The following is a 16,130-nucleotide window of genomic DNA, read 5'->3' as shown; positions in this document are numbered from 1 at the left end:
TGTTTTCTTTTGTTCCTAAATGAAATAGGCCAATAAATAACAGCCCTTGTGGTTTTTGAATTGTATGTGTGGGTTTTTATGGTCAGGACTAGAATCCTTTTATGTCCAGTATTATTAGAGGATGTAGTGAACACCTACAAGAAGCTTTCACGACTCAGTGTTCTGCCAGGTCAGTGTTCACACAGATCGGATGTGCGCACATGTTATTCACAGCCTGAAAACATTATACAGTAGGTAATCTATAATGAATCATATTGTTTTCCATTTAGATGTACAAAGTTCTCACTTAGGCAGTTCCCATTTATTTCCCACAGAAATAAGTAGCAAAACAACACGTGATAGCAAGAAAACCTTAGGAGTTTGCTGTGTAAAAATGATGATCATTATTTGGGTTTTAAATAGAAACCGCAACTCATAGCAATAATCTATAGTCTGGAGACAAAGCTCTTCCACCAGTATTGAATGTAATTGGTAACACGTTAAAAAAAAAAGGTGAACTCATTGCTTATCTGGGTGGATGGGTATGATTTTGCTTTGGTGAACACAGAATTAACCCAGGTTCACTTCTATTTACGTATATACTTTGCATCTTCCTGAAAAATGTTTAAAGCAGCTTATAATATAAACATAGTTATGTAATAAACATGGAAAATCAGGGCCGTGGAGAAGAGGAGGAAGTCAGGATATCACTCTTTTTTTTAAATTTATTTATTTATTTTTATTTATTTTTGAGAGAGCGAGAGTGCATGCTTGCAAACAAGGGAAGGGCAGAGAGAGAGAGGGAGACAGAGAATCCCAAGACTCCGAAGCAGACTCCGTGTTGTCAGTGCTGAGCCTGACACAGGATTCAGACTTACCAACCATGAGATAATGACCTGAGCCAAAATCAAGAGTCAGATTTAGCTTAACTGACTAAGCTACTCAGGGACTCTGTGAGGATATCATTTTTTTTTTTAAATTTCTTTTATGTTTGTTTATTTTTGAGAGAGCGAAAGAGAGAGAGAGAGAGAGAGAGAGAGAGAGAGAGAGAGAGAGAGAGAGTGTGTGTGTGAGAGCAGAGGAGGGACAGAGAGAGAGAGAGGGGGAGACACAGAATCTGAAACAGGCTCCAGGCTCTGAGTTGTCAGCACAGAGCCCGATGCTGGGCTCAAACTCATGAACTGTGAGATTATGACCTGACCTGAAGTCGGATGCTTAACCGACTTAGCCACCTAGGTGCCCCCAGGATATCACTCTAAAAAGGCTGATGGGGTTAAGATTGAGCATGAGGGTTGAGTGTTAGTCACGAGTCAGGACTAACTCAAATGCTAAGATATGAGATGCCTTTCTGCTAAACCACCAAATAATAAAAAATACTTTTAGAATATAATGACTGCTAATATTTAAAATATTGGTATATTTGAATGTTTGTTTAGTATTATTTGGAGATTCTTGTATTTTAGAAAATGTCAGAATAGTCTAGAAGTATATACTCAGAGTTCTTAACAGTTTTTACTCAGAACCCATGTTCCTGCATTGCCTCTGTCTCCCTTGGATGGTTTAGTGAGGTAAAATAGTACTGTATTAAAACAAATTAAGATAAATTCAGGGTGATTCACTAAGGAAACAAAACCTACATTGAGTGGTCTAGCTTTTGATGATCACAGTAGCTGATCTAGGGCCCTTTGATACATTATACTTTTTAGGTAGATTCATATGGAATTGAAGTTTTTGTAGGTCAAAAATGGTCACATATTGACTATTTCATACAGCATAACATAATGCGAATTAAAAACAAATTATTCTTTTAAAAAGTGCAGTAAGAGAATAACAAATATTCTAGCATTTGGAAACCATATTGTTAATCTGCCCTTTAAAATCAGTGCTCATGAGGTCTGGTTTAGTGTTACTGTAATCAGAGAAAGATCTAGAAAACCTTAAGGAAAAGAGGATGATGAAAATTAAGATTATACATAGTGTTTAAACTCATTTGAAAGAGAACAGGATAAATGGACTTAAAATCTTGAAACTTGTGCCCCCTCCAACCCCAATATAGGATTCTTCAATATGTTTATGTTTATAATGTATTTTTGAAAATGTTAAAAATGATTATTTTCAGGGGGATGGAGAAGTGTTCTTTTTGAAAGAATGTACCAAGAGGCATACTGACTCCATTGACAGAAGGTTTTGTTTTGACGTGGAAGCTGCTGACCGGTAAGTTATTAGAATCATGCCACTTAAGGAAAGAAGCCTATAAAAAATGATTTAAAGAATGGAGGTTAATTGAAACTGAGGTTTCCTTGGCCTGAAAGAATGTTATCTTGTTACATTTCCAGGCTTTGTGTTCATTTTGACTTGTTAGTCTTTGTCCCTGTGTTTAGCTGTGGAGTGATAGCTTGCTCTCGGCTGGAGTTGGAGTTCTTCTAACCAGTAATTAAAAAATTACCTTGGAGCATTTCATCATTGACCCAGGCCTGATTGGTGGCACTGAAAGAATAATGAATGAAACTGAGGAAGTAGGTGACATAGCTGACAAGAGATAGTGGGCTATTAATACAGAACAATATTCATTTTTGTGTGTGGGAATTTTCAGTGTGTATATTCTGTATGTGATGGAGCGTTGTAGGCAAACTATTCAAAGATTAGTTATTATTTCCCTTGTCATATGACTTTAAGTTATTATAAAAGAATCTTTGCTAGAGAGGAGGAAGTAAAAAACAGAAAAAAGTTCGTCCGATAACACTACTACTTGTCTGGCATTTACTTCTGTGTCCGATTGTACTAAGGAAAATCCTGGTACTTAGAGAATGTTTCTTTTGTAACGTCTCACAGTATGGTGGTTCCTTGCCAGTCCTGGTTTTGTCAACACTGGTCTTTAGCTAAGGCTGTTTCATAGTTGTATAATAAAAGTTTACAATATGAGACTTCTGTAACAAAGTTCATTTCAGGTCAGATACAAAAGTAATTAATGCTTCCCTTTCCCTTAGAGGATGTGACCAAGTCTATGGGGTTGGTGCAGAGAGGGAAGAGCTATGCTTTACTTTCCAATAAATGGATTGAAGAGCAGGTGTGTAAAAGTGTGCCGTTAAGCACCATGATAAATTTGGTACCACCATGAAGAAGGCAGGTAGTTTAATAAGCGTTTTGCCAAGAGTGGGGAAAAAAAAATGAAAGAGGATGTCATTGCGGAAGATGTTAAATTTCAAGCCAGCAAGGGCTGGTTCAGATACCTTAAGACATTCAGGCTGTCTAGTATAACTTGAACATATGTGTGTATATGCCCATAGTGGGCATTTACTGAGTCCTAAGTGCCAGACAGTGCTCTCCATTCTTCCATGCTTTATCTCATTTTATCCTCATCACAGCCCTGTCAGGTAGGTATTATCCTTTTCATTTTATGATGGGAATCTGGAGGCATAGAGAGCTTGAGTGATTCTCCCAAGGGCATGTAGTTGGTAAGTGGAGGAGCTGAGATTTTGAGGCATTCTGAGATTTCTGAGAGGCATTCTGCCTCTAGAGCCCCTTCTGCTTCTTAGCCACGATGTTGTAAGTGAGTATTACCATGTAATTGTGACATTCCCTAAATAATTGAAAAAGGTGAATCAGCAGTGCTGTCTACTAGAAAATATGTAAATGTAGTTAATCTGATTTGCTTTGAAAGCAGGATACTCCTAGTACTTTCGTCTATTGTTTTATTCCAGTTCGTATTGTTTTTGCCTAACCCTGTATTTTTTTCTAAGACCTGACCATGCCAAATGCACTTGGTCAACGATGATGCTTACTATGATTGTAAGCACTTCCCACTCTTCCCAGTGATCGATGAGGGATTACTGTGGAGTTACTTTCATTTATAAAGCAAAAGATAATACCTTATAAATAGACTCTGAGAACTGGGGAAGACTTTAGAGGTGATTTGTCCTAGTGGTTTTTAAACTGTTTTATAGGGAACCCCCCTTTTCAAATAAAATTTTATATTTATATGTATATGAAACAAAAAAGTTGCCTTACTAAAGTGGGGCAAGGGGCCTGGATCTGTACTCTTTCAGTTTCCTTCTTCTTGCAGACATCTTTAATTTGCTTCTGCTGACACCCAGAGCTGCTTTCTGTGGCAGGGGTACCGCTAGTCTAGATAGATGGTTGAAGAAAGGCAGACGGAGGATCTGATGTCTAGTTGGTGACTGATGAATTATTTGGAGTCAGCTGGGGTTGACACTCCTATTCCAGGCAGAGTGAATGGCATATCTGAGGGCCTGTAGGCAAGGGAGGGCGTGGCCCATTTGACATCCCCAGAGACACCAATGACACTGGAGCAGCCAGGAAGAGTGGGAGAAGAAGCTTGAGATGGGGGCAAGGGCCTGAGGTATTTTAGCTTAATACATTAAATGGTTTTAAGTAGAGTAGCAGGTGATACATTATACATTATATTTTTCAAGACTCACCCTGGCAGAGTAGAGACAGGTCTAAAGATGGCAACAATAGGGGCCCTGGATTAGTGTTGGTAGATGTGGAAATGGAAGCTAAGGGATCCATTTGAGGGAGATGTTTAGAGCTAAGTTTAGAGACAAATTGGATGTTGGAGTAGGAAGTGAAGTAAAGGAAGTAAAGGAAGTGAAGGAAGGGAAGGTTTCTGGCTTAAGCAACTAGGTGGTGCCATTTACTGAGATGGAAAACCAAGGAGGCCCAGGGATGGATGGAGGATGATGAATTCAGCTGTGGTCATATTGAGTTAGATTGTTGTGGGTCATTCAGTAAGAAATCCATTGGCACCTAGGACATTGATCTGAGGATTAATGCAACAGTCTGCATAACTTGAGCCACAGAACTTGGCAGGTACACAGTGCAGAAAGGTGAACTGGGGGAGAGAAAAGCTGCAGAGGGTAGGGAGCTGTTTTTGCAGACAGAGGATAGAGAAAGAGAATGGGGGAGAGAGTGGTGTATAGGATTGTGCAAGAAAAGCACTCCCCCCCCCCCGCCCCCCCACAGTAGCTGGAGAGAGAGAGAGAAAGAGTGAAAACACTCACAGGGGACTGAATAAGAAGTCTGTTCCCCACAACCATTGGCAAGAAGAAAGCAGAGAGTTTCAGTACCACCAGGATTCTACAAACAGTGGAGTGCAGAGTCTGAAGCTCTGGAGCTCAGTGCCTGGTGGTGCTCTGGTGAGGAAGCAGGGAGAATCCCCAGGAGCAGCCATTGGAGTCTGTGGGGTCCGTGTGCCATAAGGGGAGAGGCAGTTTCCCTGCTTGCAGTGCATTTGGTAGAGACCATAAACCTCCCCACAGGCAAAGGTCCCAGTGGACCCCAGAGAGCAGCCACGTTTGTTGGTATTGGGACTAAGATGCCAGAGTGAGGTGAAACCTGGCACTGACTGTGCTGTGGTTTGCCATAATCTCTGAACCTCTGACACTGCACGATCACAGGAATGTTTTGTGGGGCAAGCCGGCACCCAACCATTGCTCAGTGAGACCCTCCCCTAGAGAGTGAGCACAGGTCCAAGCCCCAGCGGTTTCTGAAGCATGTGGTTTTGAAACACAACCCCATCTGAGATAAAACTCTGGAGGGAGATGCCGCATAGCAGGCGATGGCTTGGACGTGGATAGGGTAGAGGGGGAAGTTAGATGGAGGCCTGAGACAAAGGAAGGGTGCCTGATTGTGGGTCAGTGAGAGCGGAGAGTTCCTGTGCCAGAGACTAGGGAGCTGGAGAAACCATTTTCACCTCTCCTGCGCAGGCGCACCACACTGATCCACTCCAGTAAGCTGAGCAGCACCACTTAGTGGAGAATGGATTCGTTACACAAAGTCCCACTGAACTGTTCCCTCCAAGCACATTCTCTAGAAGACCAGCACAAGTCATTCCATTCACTTAGTGTACAGATTATAGAGGGCTTCATAGTTTCAGTTCTAGGGGAAACTGGGTTTCATTCTGTTCACTGGTTCATTTATTTGTTCATTTTCTTTGCATCTGTTTTTGCTTAATTGTTTTTCTTTTTTTCTGTTTCTTCCTCATTCTTGGATACAGAAAGAAAATATTATTTTTACTACTTTACTTTTTAGTTTTTTAAATTCTACTTCATTTTATTCTATTATATAATTATTTCTAATTTTTAAATTTTTTCTTACTTTTTTTTCCCTTCTTTTTCTGTATTCTATCAAGCTTCTTTCAACAAGCAGAGCAAAACATGTAGGATCTGTCTTCCTTTATTTGATTTTTGTTTTGTTTTTAATTTAATTTTTTATTATTTTTTTTCCTCCAAAATGACAAATTGAAGGAATTTACCCCAAAAGAAAGACTAAGAAGAAATGACAGCCAGGGTCTTAACACAGATATAAGCAAGATACCTGAACTAGAATTTAGAACCACAATAATAAGACTACTAGCTGGGGTTGAAGAAAAGCATAGAGTCCCTTTCTGTGGAGATAGAAGAAATAAAATCTAGTCAGGATGAAATTAAAAATGCTATAACCGAGATGCAATCTTGAATGAATACCACGGTGGCCAGGCTGGGTGAAGCAGAGCAGTGAATCAGCAATTTAGAAGATAAAATTATGGGGAATAATGAAGCAGGAAGAAAAGGGGGAAACAAAGGTAAAAGATCATGATACAAGACTTAGAGAACTCAGTGACTTATTAAAAAGGAATAATATCCAAATCATAGGAATCATAGAAAATTAAGAGAGAGAAAAAGGGGCAGAAGGTTTATGTGAGCAAATTATAGTGGAAAACTTTCCTAATCTGGGGAAGGACACAGACCTCAAAATCCAAGAAGCACAGAGAACTCCCATTGGATTCAACAAAAACCGACCATCAACAAGGCATATCATTGTCAAATTCACAAAATACACAGACAAGGAAAGAATTATGAAAGCAGTAAGGGGGGAAAAGCGCCCTTAACCTTTATGGGAAGACAGATCAGGTTTGCAGCAGACCTATCCACAGAAACTTGGCAGGCCAAAAAGGAGTAGCAGGATGTATTTAACGTGCTGATTCAGAAAAAAATATGCAGTCAAGAATTATCCATCAAGGCTGTCATTCAGAATAGAAGGAGACAGAGAATTTCCCAGACAAAAACTGAAGGAGTTTGTGATGACTAAACCAGCCCTGCCAGAAATTTTAAGGGGGCCCTTTGGAGAAAAGACAAAACAAAAAAGAACAAAAGCAACAAAAGCTAGAAAGGACCAGAGAACACCATCAGAAATACCAACTCAACAGGCAACACAATAGTGCTAATTTCGTATCTTTCAGTACTTATTCTAAATGTTAATGGACCAAACACTTTAATCAAAAGACATAGGGTATCAGAATGGATAAGAAAACAAGATCCATCTATATGTGCTTACAAGAGACTCATTTTAGACCTGAAGACACCTGCAGATTGAAAGTGAGGGGATGGAGAACCATCTATCATGCTAATGATCATCAAAAGAAAGCCCGAGTAGCCATGTTTATATCAGACAAACTAAATTTTTTTTTTTTTTAAATGGATAAAATTTTATTTTTTCTTCAGTTTTGAAACATGGTTTCACTGGCTTAAGAAATCTTTTTTTTTTTTTTTTTCTGAAATTTATTGACAAATTGGTTTCCATACAACACCCAGTGCTCATCCCAAAAGGTGCCCTCCTCAATACCCATCACCCACCCTCTCCTCCCTCCCACCCCCCATCAACCCTCAGTTTGTTCTCAGTTTTTAACAGTCTCTTATGCTTTGGCTCTCTCCCATTCTAACCTCTTTTTTTTTTTTTTTTTCCTTCCCCTCCCCCATGGGTTCCTGTTAAGTTTCTCAGGATCCACATAAGAGTGAGACCATATGGTATCTGTCTTTCTCTGTATGGCTTATTTCACTTAGCATCACACTCTCCAGTTCCATCCACGTTGCTACAAAAGGCCATATTTCATTTTTTCTCATTGCCACGTAATATTCCATTGTGTATATAAACCACAATTTCTTTATCCATTCATCAGTTGATGGACATTTAGGCTCTTTCCATAATTTGGCTATTGTTGAGAGTGCTGCTATGAACATTGGGGTACAAGTGGCCCTATGCATCAGTGCCCCTGTATCCCTTGGATAAATTCCTAGCAGTGCTATTGCTGGGTCATAGGGTAGGTCTATTTTTAATTTTCTGAGGAACCTCCACACTGCTTTCCAGAGCGGCTGCACCAATTTGCATTCCCACCAACAGTGCAAGAGGGTTCCCGTTTCTCCACATCCTCTCCAGCATCTATAGTCTCCTGATTTGTTCATTTTGGCCACTCTGACTGGCGTGAGGTGATACCTGAGTGTGGTTTTGATTTGTATTTCCCTGATAAGGAGTGACGCTGAACATCTTTTCATGTGCCTGTTGGCCATCCGGATGTCTTCTTTAGAGAAGTGTCTTATTCATGTTTTCTGCCCATTTCTTCACTGGGTTATTTGTTTTTCGGGTGTGGAGTTTGGTGAGCTCTTTATAGATTTTGGATACTAGCCCTTTGTCCGATATGTCATTTGCGAATATCTTTTCCCATTCCGTTGGTTGCCTTTTAGTTTTGTTGGTTGTTTCCTTTGCTGTGCAGAAGCTTTTTATCTTCATAAGGTCCCAGTAATTCACTTTTGCTTTTAATTCCCTTGCCTTTGGGGATGTGTCGAGTAAGAGATTGCTACGGCTGAGGTCAGAGAGGTCTTTTCCTGCTTTCTCCTCTAAGGTTTTGATGGTTTCCTGTCTCACATTCAGGTCCTTTATCCATTTTGAGTTTATTTTTGTGAATGGTGTGAGAAAGTGGTCTAGTTTCAACCTTCTGCATGTTGCTGTCCAGTTCTCCCAGCACCATTTGTTAAAGAGGCTGTCTTTTTTCCATTGGATGTTCTTTCCTGCTTTGTCAAAGATGAGTTGGCCATACGTTTGTGGGTCTAGTTCTGGGGTTTCTATTCTATTCCATTGGTCTATGTGTCTGTTTTTATGCCAATACCATGCTGTCTTGATGATGACAGCTTTGTAGTAGAGGCTAAAGTCTGGGATTGTGATGCCTCCTGCTTTGGTCTTCTTCTTCAAAATTCCTTTGGCTATTCAGGGCCTTTTGTGGTTCCATATGAATTTTAGGATTGCTTGTTCTAGTTTCGAGAAGAATGCTGGTGCAATTTTGATTGGGATTGCATTGAATGTGTAGATAGCTTTGGGTAGTATTGACATTTTGACAATATTTATTTTTCCAATCCATGAGCAGGGAATGTCTTTCCATTTCTTTAAATCTTCTTCAATTTCCTTCATAAGCTTTCTATAGTTTTCAGCATACAGATCCTTTACATCTTTGGTTAGATTTATTCCTAGGTATTTTATGCTTCTTGGTGCAATTGTGAATGGGATCAGTTTCTTTATTTGTCTTTCTGTTGCTTCATTGTTAGTGTATAAGAATGCAACTGATTTCTGTACATTGATTTTGTATCCTGCAACTTTGCTGAATTCCTGTATCAGTTCTAGCAGACTTTTGGTGGAGTCTATCGGATTTTCCATGTATAATATCATGTCATCTGCAAAAAGTGAAAGCTTGACTTCATCTTTGCCAATTTTGATGCCTTTGATTTCCTTTTGTTGTCTGATTGCTGATGCTAGAACTTCCAGCACTATGTTAAACAACAGCGGTGAGAGTGGGCATCCTTGTCGCAGACAAACTAGATTTTAAAATAAAGATTGTAACAAGAGATGAAGAAGGGCATTATATTGTAATTAAGGGGTCTTTCCACCAAGAAGATCTAACAGTTGTAAACATTTATGCCCCAAAGTGGCAGCACACAAATATATAAATCAATCACAAACATAAACTAATACATGATAATACCATAATAGTTGGGGACTTCGATGCCCCATTTATAGCAATAGATCATCTAAACTGAAAATCAACAAGGAAACAATGGCTTTGAATGACACCCTGGATCAGATGGACTTAACAGATATATTCAGAACATTTCATCTTAAAGCAGCAGAATACATGTTCTTCTTGAGTGCACAAGGGATGTTCTCCAGAATAGATCACATACTGAGTCAGAAATGAACCCTCAACAAATACAAAAAGATCAAGATCCTACCTTGTATATTTTCAGACTATAACACTATGAAACTTGAAATCAACCACAAGAAAAAATTTGGAAAGACCATCAATACTTGGAGATTAAAGAACATCCTATTAAAGAATGAATGGGCTAACCAAGAAATTAAAGAGGAAATTAAAAAGTGCATAGAAGTCAATGAAAATGAAAACACGACAGCCCAAAACCTTGGATATGGCAAAGGTGGTCATAAGAGGGAAGTAATCCAGGCCTTCCTAAAGAAGGAAGAAAGGTCTCAAATACACAACCTAACCTTACATCTAAAAGAGCTGGAAGAAGAACAACAAATAAAGCCCTAAAGCAGAAGACGGGAAATAATAAAGATTGGAGCAGAGATCAACGACATTGAAATAAAAAAGAACAGATCAATGAAACCAGGAAGTGGTTTGTTGAAAGAATTAACAAAATTGATGACTCCCTAGCCAGATTGCTCAAAAAGAAAAAAGAAAGGACCCAAATAAAGAAAATCATGATTGAAAGAGGAGAGATCAAACCAACACTGCAGAAATACAAATAATAATGAGAGAATATTATGAGCAATTATATGCCAACAAATTGGGCAATTTGGAAGAAATGGACAAATTCCTAGAAATGTATAAACTACCAAAACTAGATCATTAAGAACTAGAAAATTTGAACAGACCCATAACCAGTAAAGGAATTGAATCAGTAATCAAAAATGTCCCAACAAACAAGAGTCTGGGGCTGGATGGCTTTCCAGGGGAATTCTGCCAAACATTTAAGGAAGAGTTAATAACTGTTCTTTTGAAGCTGTTCCAAAAAATAGAAATGGAAGCAAAACTTTCACACTCCTTCTACAAGGCCAGCATTACCTTGATTCCAAAACCAGACAAAGACCCCACTAAAAAGGAGAACTATAGACCAATTTCCCTGATGAACCTGGATGCAAAAATTGTCAACAAGATACTAGCCAACCGGATCCAACAATACATTAAAAAATTATACACCACGATCAATTGGGATTTATACCTGGGAGGCAGGGCTGGTTCAATATCTGCAAAGTAATCAGTGTGATATATCACATGAATCAAAGAAAGGATAAGAACCACATGATCCTCTCAATAGATGCAGACAAAACATTTGACAAAATACAGCATCCTTTCTTGATAAAAACCCTCAAGACACTAGGGATAGAGGATCATATCTCAAGATCATAAAGGCCATATACGAAAGACTTACTGCTAATATCATTCTCAATGGAGAAAAACTTCAAACTTTCCCTGTAAGGTCAGGAACACAACAAGGATGTCCACTTTCACCACTGTTATTCAACATAGCATTGGAAGTCCTAGCATGAGCAACGAGACAATGCAAAGAAATAAAAGGCATCCAAATCAGCAAGGAGGAAGTCAAACTTTCACCCTTCGCAGATGATGTGATGCTCTATGTGGAAAACCCAAAAGACTCCACCAAAAACTGCTAGACCTGATTCATGAATTCAGCAAAGTTGCAGGATATAAATTCATTGTAAAGAAATTGGTCACATTTCTATACACAAATAATAAAACAGCAGAAAGAGAAATCAAGAAATCGATCCCCTTTACAAGTGCACCAAAAACCATAAAATACCTAGGAATAGACCTAACCAAAGAGATGAAAAATCAATATACTGAAGACTATAGAAAGCTTATGGAAGAAATTGAAGGAGACACAAAATAATGGAAAAACATTCCATGCTCATGGATTGAAAGAACAGATATTGTTAGTGACGATACTTCCCAAAGCAATTTACATATTCAGTGCAATCCCTATCAAAATAATACCAGCATTCTTCACAGAGCTAGAACAAACAGTCCTAAAATTTGTGTGGAACCAGAAAAGACCCCGAATAGCCAAAGAAATCCTGAAAAAGAAAACCAAAGCTGGAGGCATTACAATTCCAGACTTCAAGCTGTATTAGAAAGCTGTAAGCATCAATACAGTATGGTACCGGCACAAGAACAGATGCATAGATTAACGGAGCAGAATACAGAACCCAGACATGGACCCACAATCATATGGCCAGCTAATCTTTGACAAAGCAGGAAAGAATATCCAATGGAATAAAGACAGTGTCTTCAGCAAATGGTGCTGGGAAAACTGGACAGCGACATAAGAATGAACCTGGACCACTTTCTTAGACCATACACAAAAATAAAGTAGATGAAAGTCCTGAATGTAAGGCAGGAAGCCATCAAAATCCTAGAGGAGAAAACAGGCAACAACCTTTTTGACCTTGGTCGCAGCAGCTTCTTACTTGACATATCTCCAGAGGCAAGGGAAATAAAAGCAAAAATCAATGATTGGGACCTCATCAACATAAATAACTTCTGCACAGCAAAGAAGACAATTAGCAAAACTAAAAGGCAACCAATGGAATGGGAGAAGATATTTGCAACTGACATATCACATAAAGGGCTAGTATCCAAAATCTATAAAGAACTTATCAAACTCAACACCCAAAAAACAAATAATCCAGTGAAGAAATGGGCAAAAGATATGAATAGGCACTTTTCCAAAGAAGACATCCAGACAGATAACAGATGCATGAAAAGCTGCTCCACATCACTCATCATCAGGGAAATACAAATCAAAACCACAATGAGATAGCACCTCACACCTGTCAGAATGGCTAAAATTAACAATTCAGGCAACAATAGGTGTTGGTAAGGATGCAGAGAAAGAGGAACCCTTTTGCACTGCTGGCGGGAATGCAAACTAGTACAACCACTCTTGGAAAACAGTATGGAGGTTCCTCAAAAAACTAAAAATAGAACTATCTTGTGACCCAGCAATTGCACTCTCCTATATCTACCCAGAAGATACTGAACAGGTATACTGATTTTAAGGGACATATCCACCTCAATGTTTATAGCAGCACCATTGACAAATAGTCGTAGTATGGAAAGAGCCCAAATGTCCATTGACTGATGAATGGATAAAGAAGGTGTGTGTGTGTGTGTATGTGTGTGTATGTGTATGTGTGTGTGTATGTAAACACACACATAATGGAATACTACTAGGCAACCAACAAGAATGAAATATTGCCATTTGCAAGCAAAATAAGTCAGAGAAAAATATCATGATTTCACTCATGTGGAATAAGAAACAAAACAGATAAACATAGGGGAAGGGAAGCAAAAATAAGATAAAAACAGAGAGGGAGACAAACCATAAGAGACTCTTGAATACCAGAGAACAAACTGAGGGTTGTTGGCAGGGTGTTCAGTGGGAGATGGTCTAAAAAGGTGAGGGGCATTAAAGAGAACACTTGTTGGGATGAGCACTGGGTGTTCTATGTGAGTGATGAATCACTGAAATTATTATTAGACTGTTAAGTAACTTGGATTTAAATTAAAAGATAAAAAAAATACAGTGGGAAATTGGGCATAGCACTTGGCAGCTTTAGCAGCATTTGACTTGGTACTTACCTTCTACCTCCTGCAAATCATCTATCCCTTGACCTCCATGACTGAATCATAGTGGTTGCCCCAAATTTCTTGAACCTCTCCATATTCAGCTTTTGGTTATTTTATTTTATTTTTTTTTCCATTTCATTTCATGTCATTACTTCTTTAAAATGCTTATTTATTTTGAGAGAGACTGCATTCATGAGTGGGTAAGGGGCAGAGTGAGAGGGAGAGAGATGATATTGAGCAGGCTCCTGACACGGGGCTGGATCCCACGAACCATGAGATCACAACTTGATCTGAAATCGAGACTTGGACTGTTCACTGACTAAGACACTCTGGTGCCCCTTTGTTTTATTTATTTATTTTTATTGTTTAATTTTGAGAGGGTTCAGGCAGGGGAGGGGCAGAGAGAGAGGGACACGGGGGCAGAGAGCTTGATGTGGGGCTTGAACTCATAAACCCCAAGATTGTGACCTGACCCGAAGTCAGACACTCAACCAGTTGAGCCACCCAGGTGTCCCTCAGCTATTACTTTTTAAATGTTATTTCCTGTGGTTGTCTTTTCTTTTTCTGTCCATTCACATGGTTTCATCCTCAAGGTGTATCACTCTATAGACTGTATCTTTCTTTTTTTCTGTGGTGTGAACTGCTTTTAGAATTTCCATTTCCTTACACGGTATATTTCCAATTCTCCTTTCATAATTTTTGGTGATTTCGATATTGCTTGAGATGATCCTTTTAGTGCTTTGCTTCTTGACTCCTTGAACTCCTCTCCTTCAGTCATCTTCTCCTTTACCCTACCTCAGCCATTCACTGTCACAGTCATTGCTTAGATCTTGTCATTACAAGAACTGGCAACTTCTTTTGGATCTCAACTACAAGCCTTTCTCTTTCTGACACTACTTTCTAGTGTTTTTTTTTCTGGTAAGTTATCCTTAGATTCTCTCTAATCAGTTGAGCCTGTTGTTTGTCAGTTTCCATACACTCTCACTTCCTTCTTCACCTAGTTTAATTTCACAATCATCATAGTTATCTTTTAAATAAACTCTGTTACTCCTATCTTTGTTAGACTTGCTGGTACAACCCCAACTTTGAAGATTCACCTCTGCCTTCTCTCTTCCTAGAGAGACATATTCAACCATGTTCACTGGGATCACTTCAAATTCATGATCACTAGCCCCACATGGGCTGTTAATTCTAACCACTAATTGTGTGAACGTTTTCTTAGTTCCTTCATTCTCTTGGTTGATGAATATTTCATATTTTCCTCTCTCTAAGCCTCCAACACTGTCTCTTTCCTGATAGTTTTGTGTCTTATTTAGTTGTGAAAGTAGAAGCAATTAGAAGAGATCACCCACTGCCTTTACACTCCTCCATCACCTTGCCCTTCTTCGTCACTGTGTGACCTGTGTTCCTGAGGCCAGTCTCTCTGTTCAGTTGTTTCTCATCCTGTCTCTCTCTCATCCTGTCTCTGCTATTCCGATACCACTCAAGCAGTCTTCTTTCTTGTTAACATGAAGGTTGCCCTTTCTACTGGATTATTCTCATCAGCAAGCAAAATATTCTTTTTTCACTCATCTTGAAAAAATGCTCCTGCCATCACCAATGAAAAACCCTTGTTTTGACCAGTCTTCCCTTCTCTCTGCTGCTCATTTCTGTCCTGTCATAAGCAACAAAACTTCTTCAAAAGCTGTTATTTTAAGGTCTCAAATTTCCTTCTTTCTGTTCTCTTTTGAGCCTACTCCAGTCTGGCCTCTGCCTCTCTTCTCCACTGCACTTGTGTTTGTCAAGTCATCATCATCTCCATGTTCTACATCCAATAGTCAGCTCTCCTGTCCTCCCTGTTCTTTGCTGGCAGCAGCCTCTGACATGGCCAGACTCTCCTCCATGACGTACTTGCTTTACTTGTTCCAAAATATCATGCCTGCCTGTTTGTTTTCTATCCCCTCATTGACTTTTCATTTTTTAGACTCCTTTGCCAGTTCTCATTTCCCAGACCTCTTGATATTCAGGTTCTCTCATGTTCATCCTGAAGCCCTTCTCATTTTAACCCTTATGATTTTGTCTGGCTTCATGGTTTTAAATGCCATCCTTATGTTAGTAGCTCCTGAATTTATCATCTCTACCAGGATCTTTTCCCTGAACTCGAGGTTCTTATCTAGCTGAAAACTCAGTATTGTTTTTGGGATGTCTAATAAGCATTTTTAACAGTGCAGAGGTGGGAGATATTATTTTTTTTTAATCTTTCAAGAATTCTTGGGACAAAAAAGATCTCTTTGTCAGATCCAACATTTTATATAGGTGTATTCAATCTTATGTAAATACCAATAGCATAGAAATATATTTTTTAAAGTAATACTTATTGTAAGTCTTTTTTTTAAAGCTTTTTGGTTAACTTGGAAAATAACTTTGTCTTTGTGTCTCCTTGAGTCTTCAGGATTATGTTTCTTTTGAGTTAAATTATAGACTCCCATTGTCTTTGCTTAGTTCCTCATTTCTAAACAGGGAAACATTTATTCAGGTTTGATGTTACCAATGGATAGTATTTGTGGGGCCCGCGCCCTTAGGTTCCTGCCAACCCCTGTGTCAATGTGTGACTATTAGTCTCCCACTTCTGGAGCAAAATCTGGAGGGTGAGTTAGTGTACTTTGAGGCCTCCTGG

At 39.1% G+C, this 16,130-nt stretch overlaps 1 protein-coding gene across 2 annotated transcripts in view; it reads left to right on the top strand.

The window, feature by feature from the left end:
- The window catches only part of ARHGAP10 (Rho GTPase activating protein 10), a 326,505-nt gene that overhangs the window by 136,045 nt on the left and 174,330 nt on the right, over nucleotides 1-16,130 (top strand). For both annotated transcript variants that reach the window (XM_043567800.1, XM_043567809.1), the window contains one exon: nucleotides 2,099-2,193. In XM_043567800.1, coding sequence (XP_043423735.1) covers nucleotides 2,099-2,193 — 95 coding nt within the window. The remainder of the gene's footprint in view (nucleotides 1-2,098; nucleotides 2,194-16,130) is intronic.

This window comes from Prionailurus bengalensis, chromosome B1 (genome assembly GCF_016509475.1).
Source record: "Prionailurus bengalensis isolate Pbe53 chromosome B1, Fcat_Pben_1.1_paternal_pri, whole genome shotgun sequence".
Lineage (NCBI taxonomy): Eukaryota > Metazoa > Chordata > Mammalia > Carnivora > Felidae > Prionailurus > Prionailurus bengalensis.
This window is presented reverse-complemented; position numbering and strand designations above follow the sequence as displayed.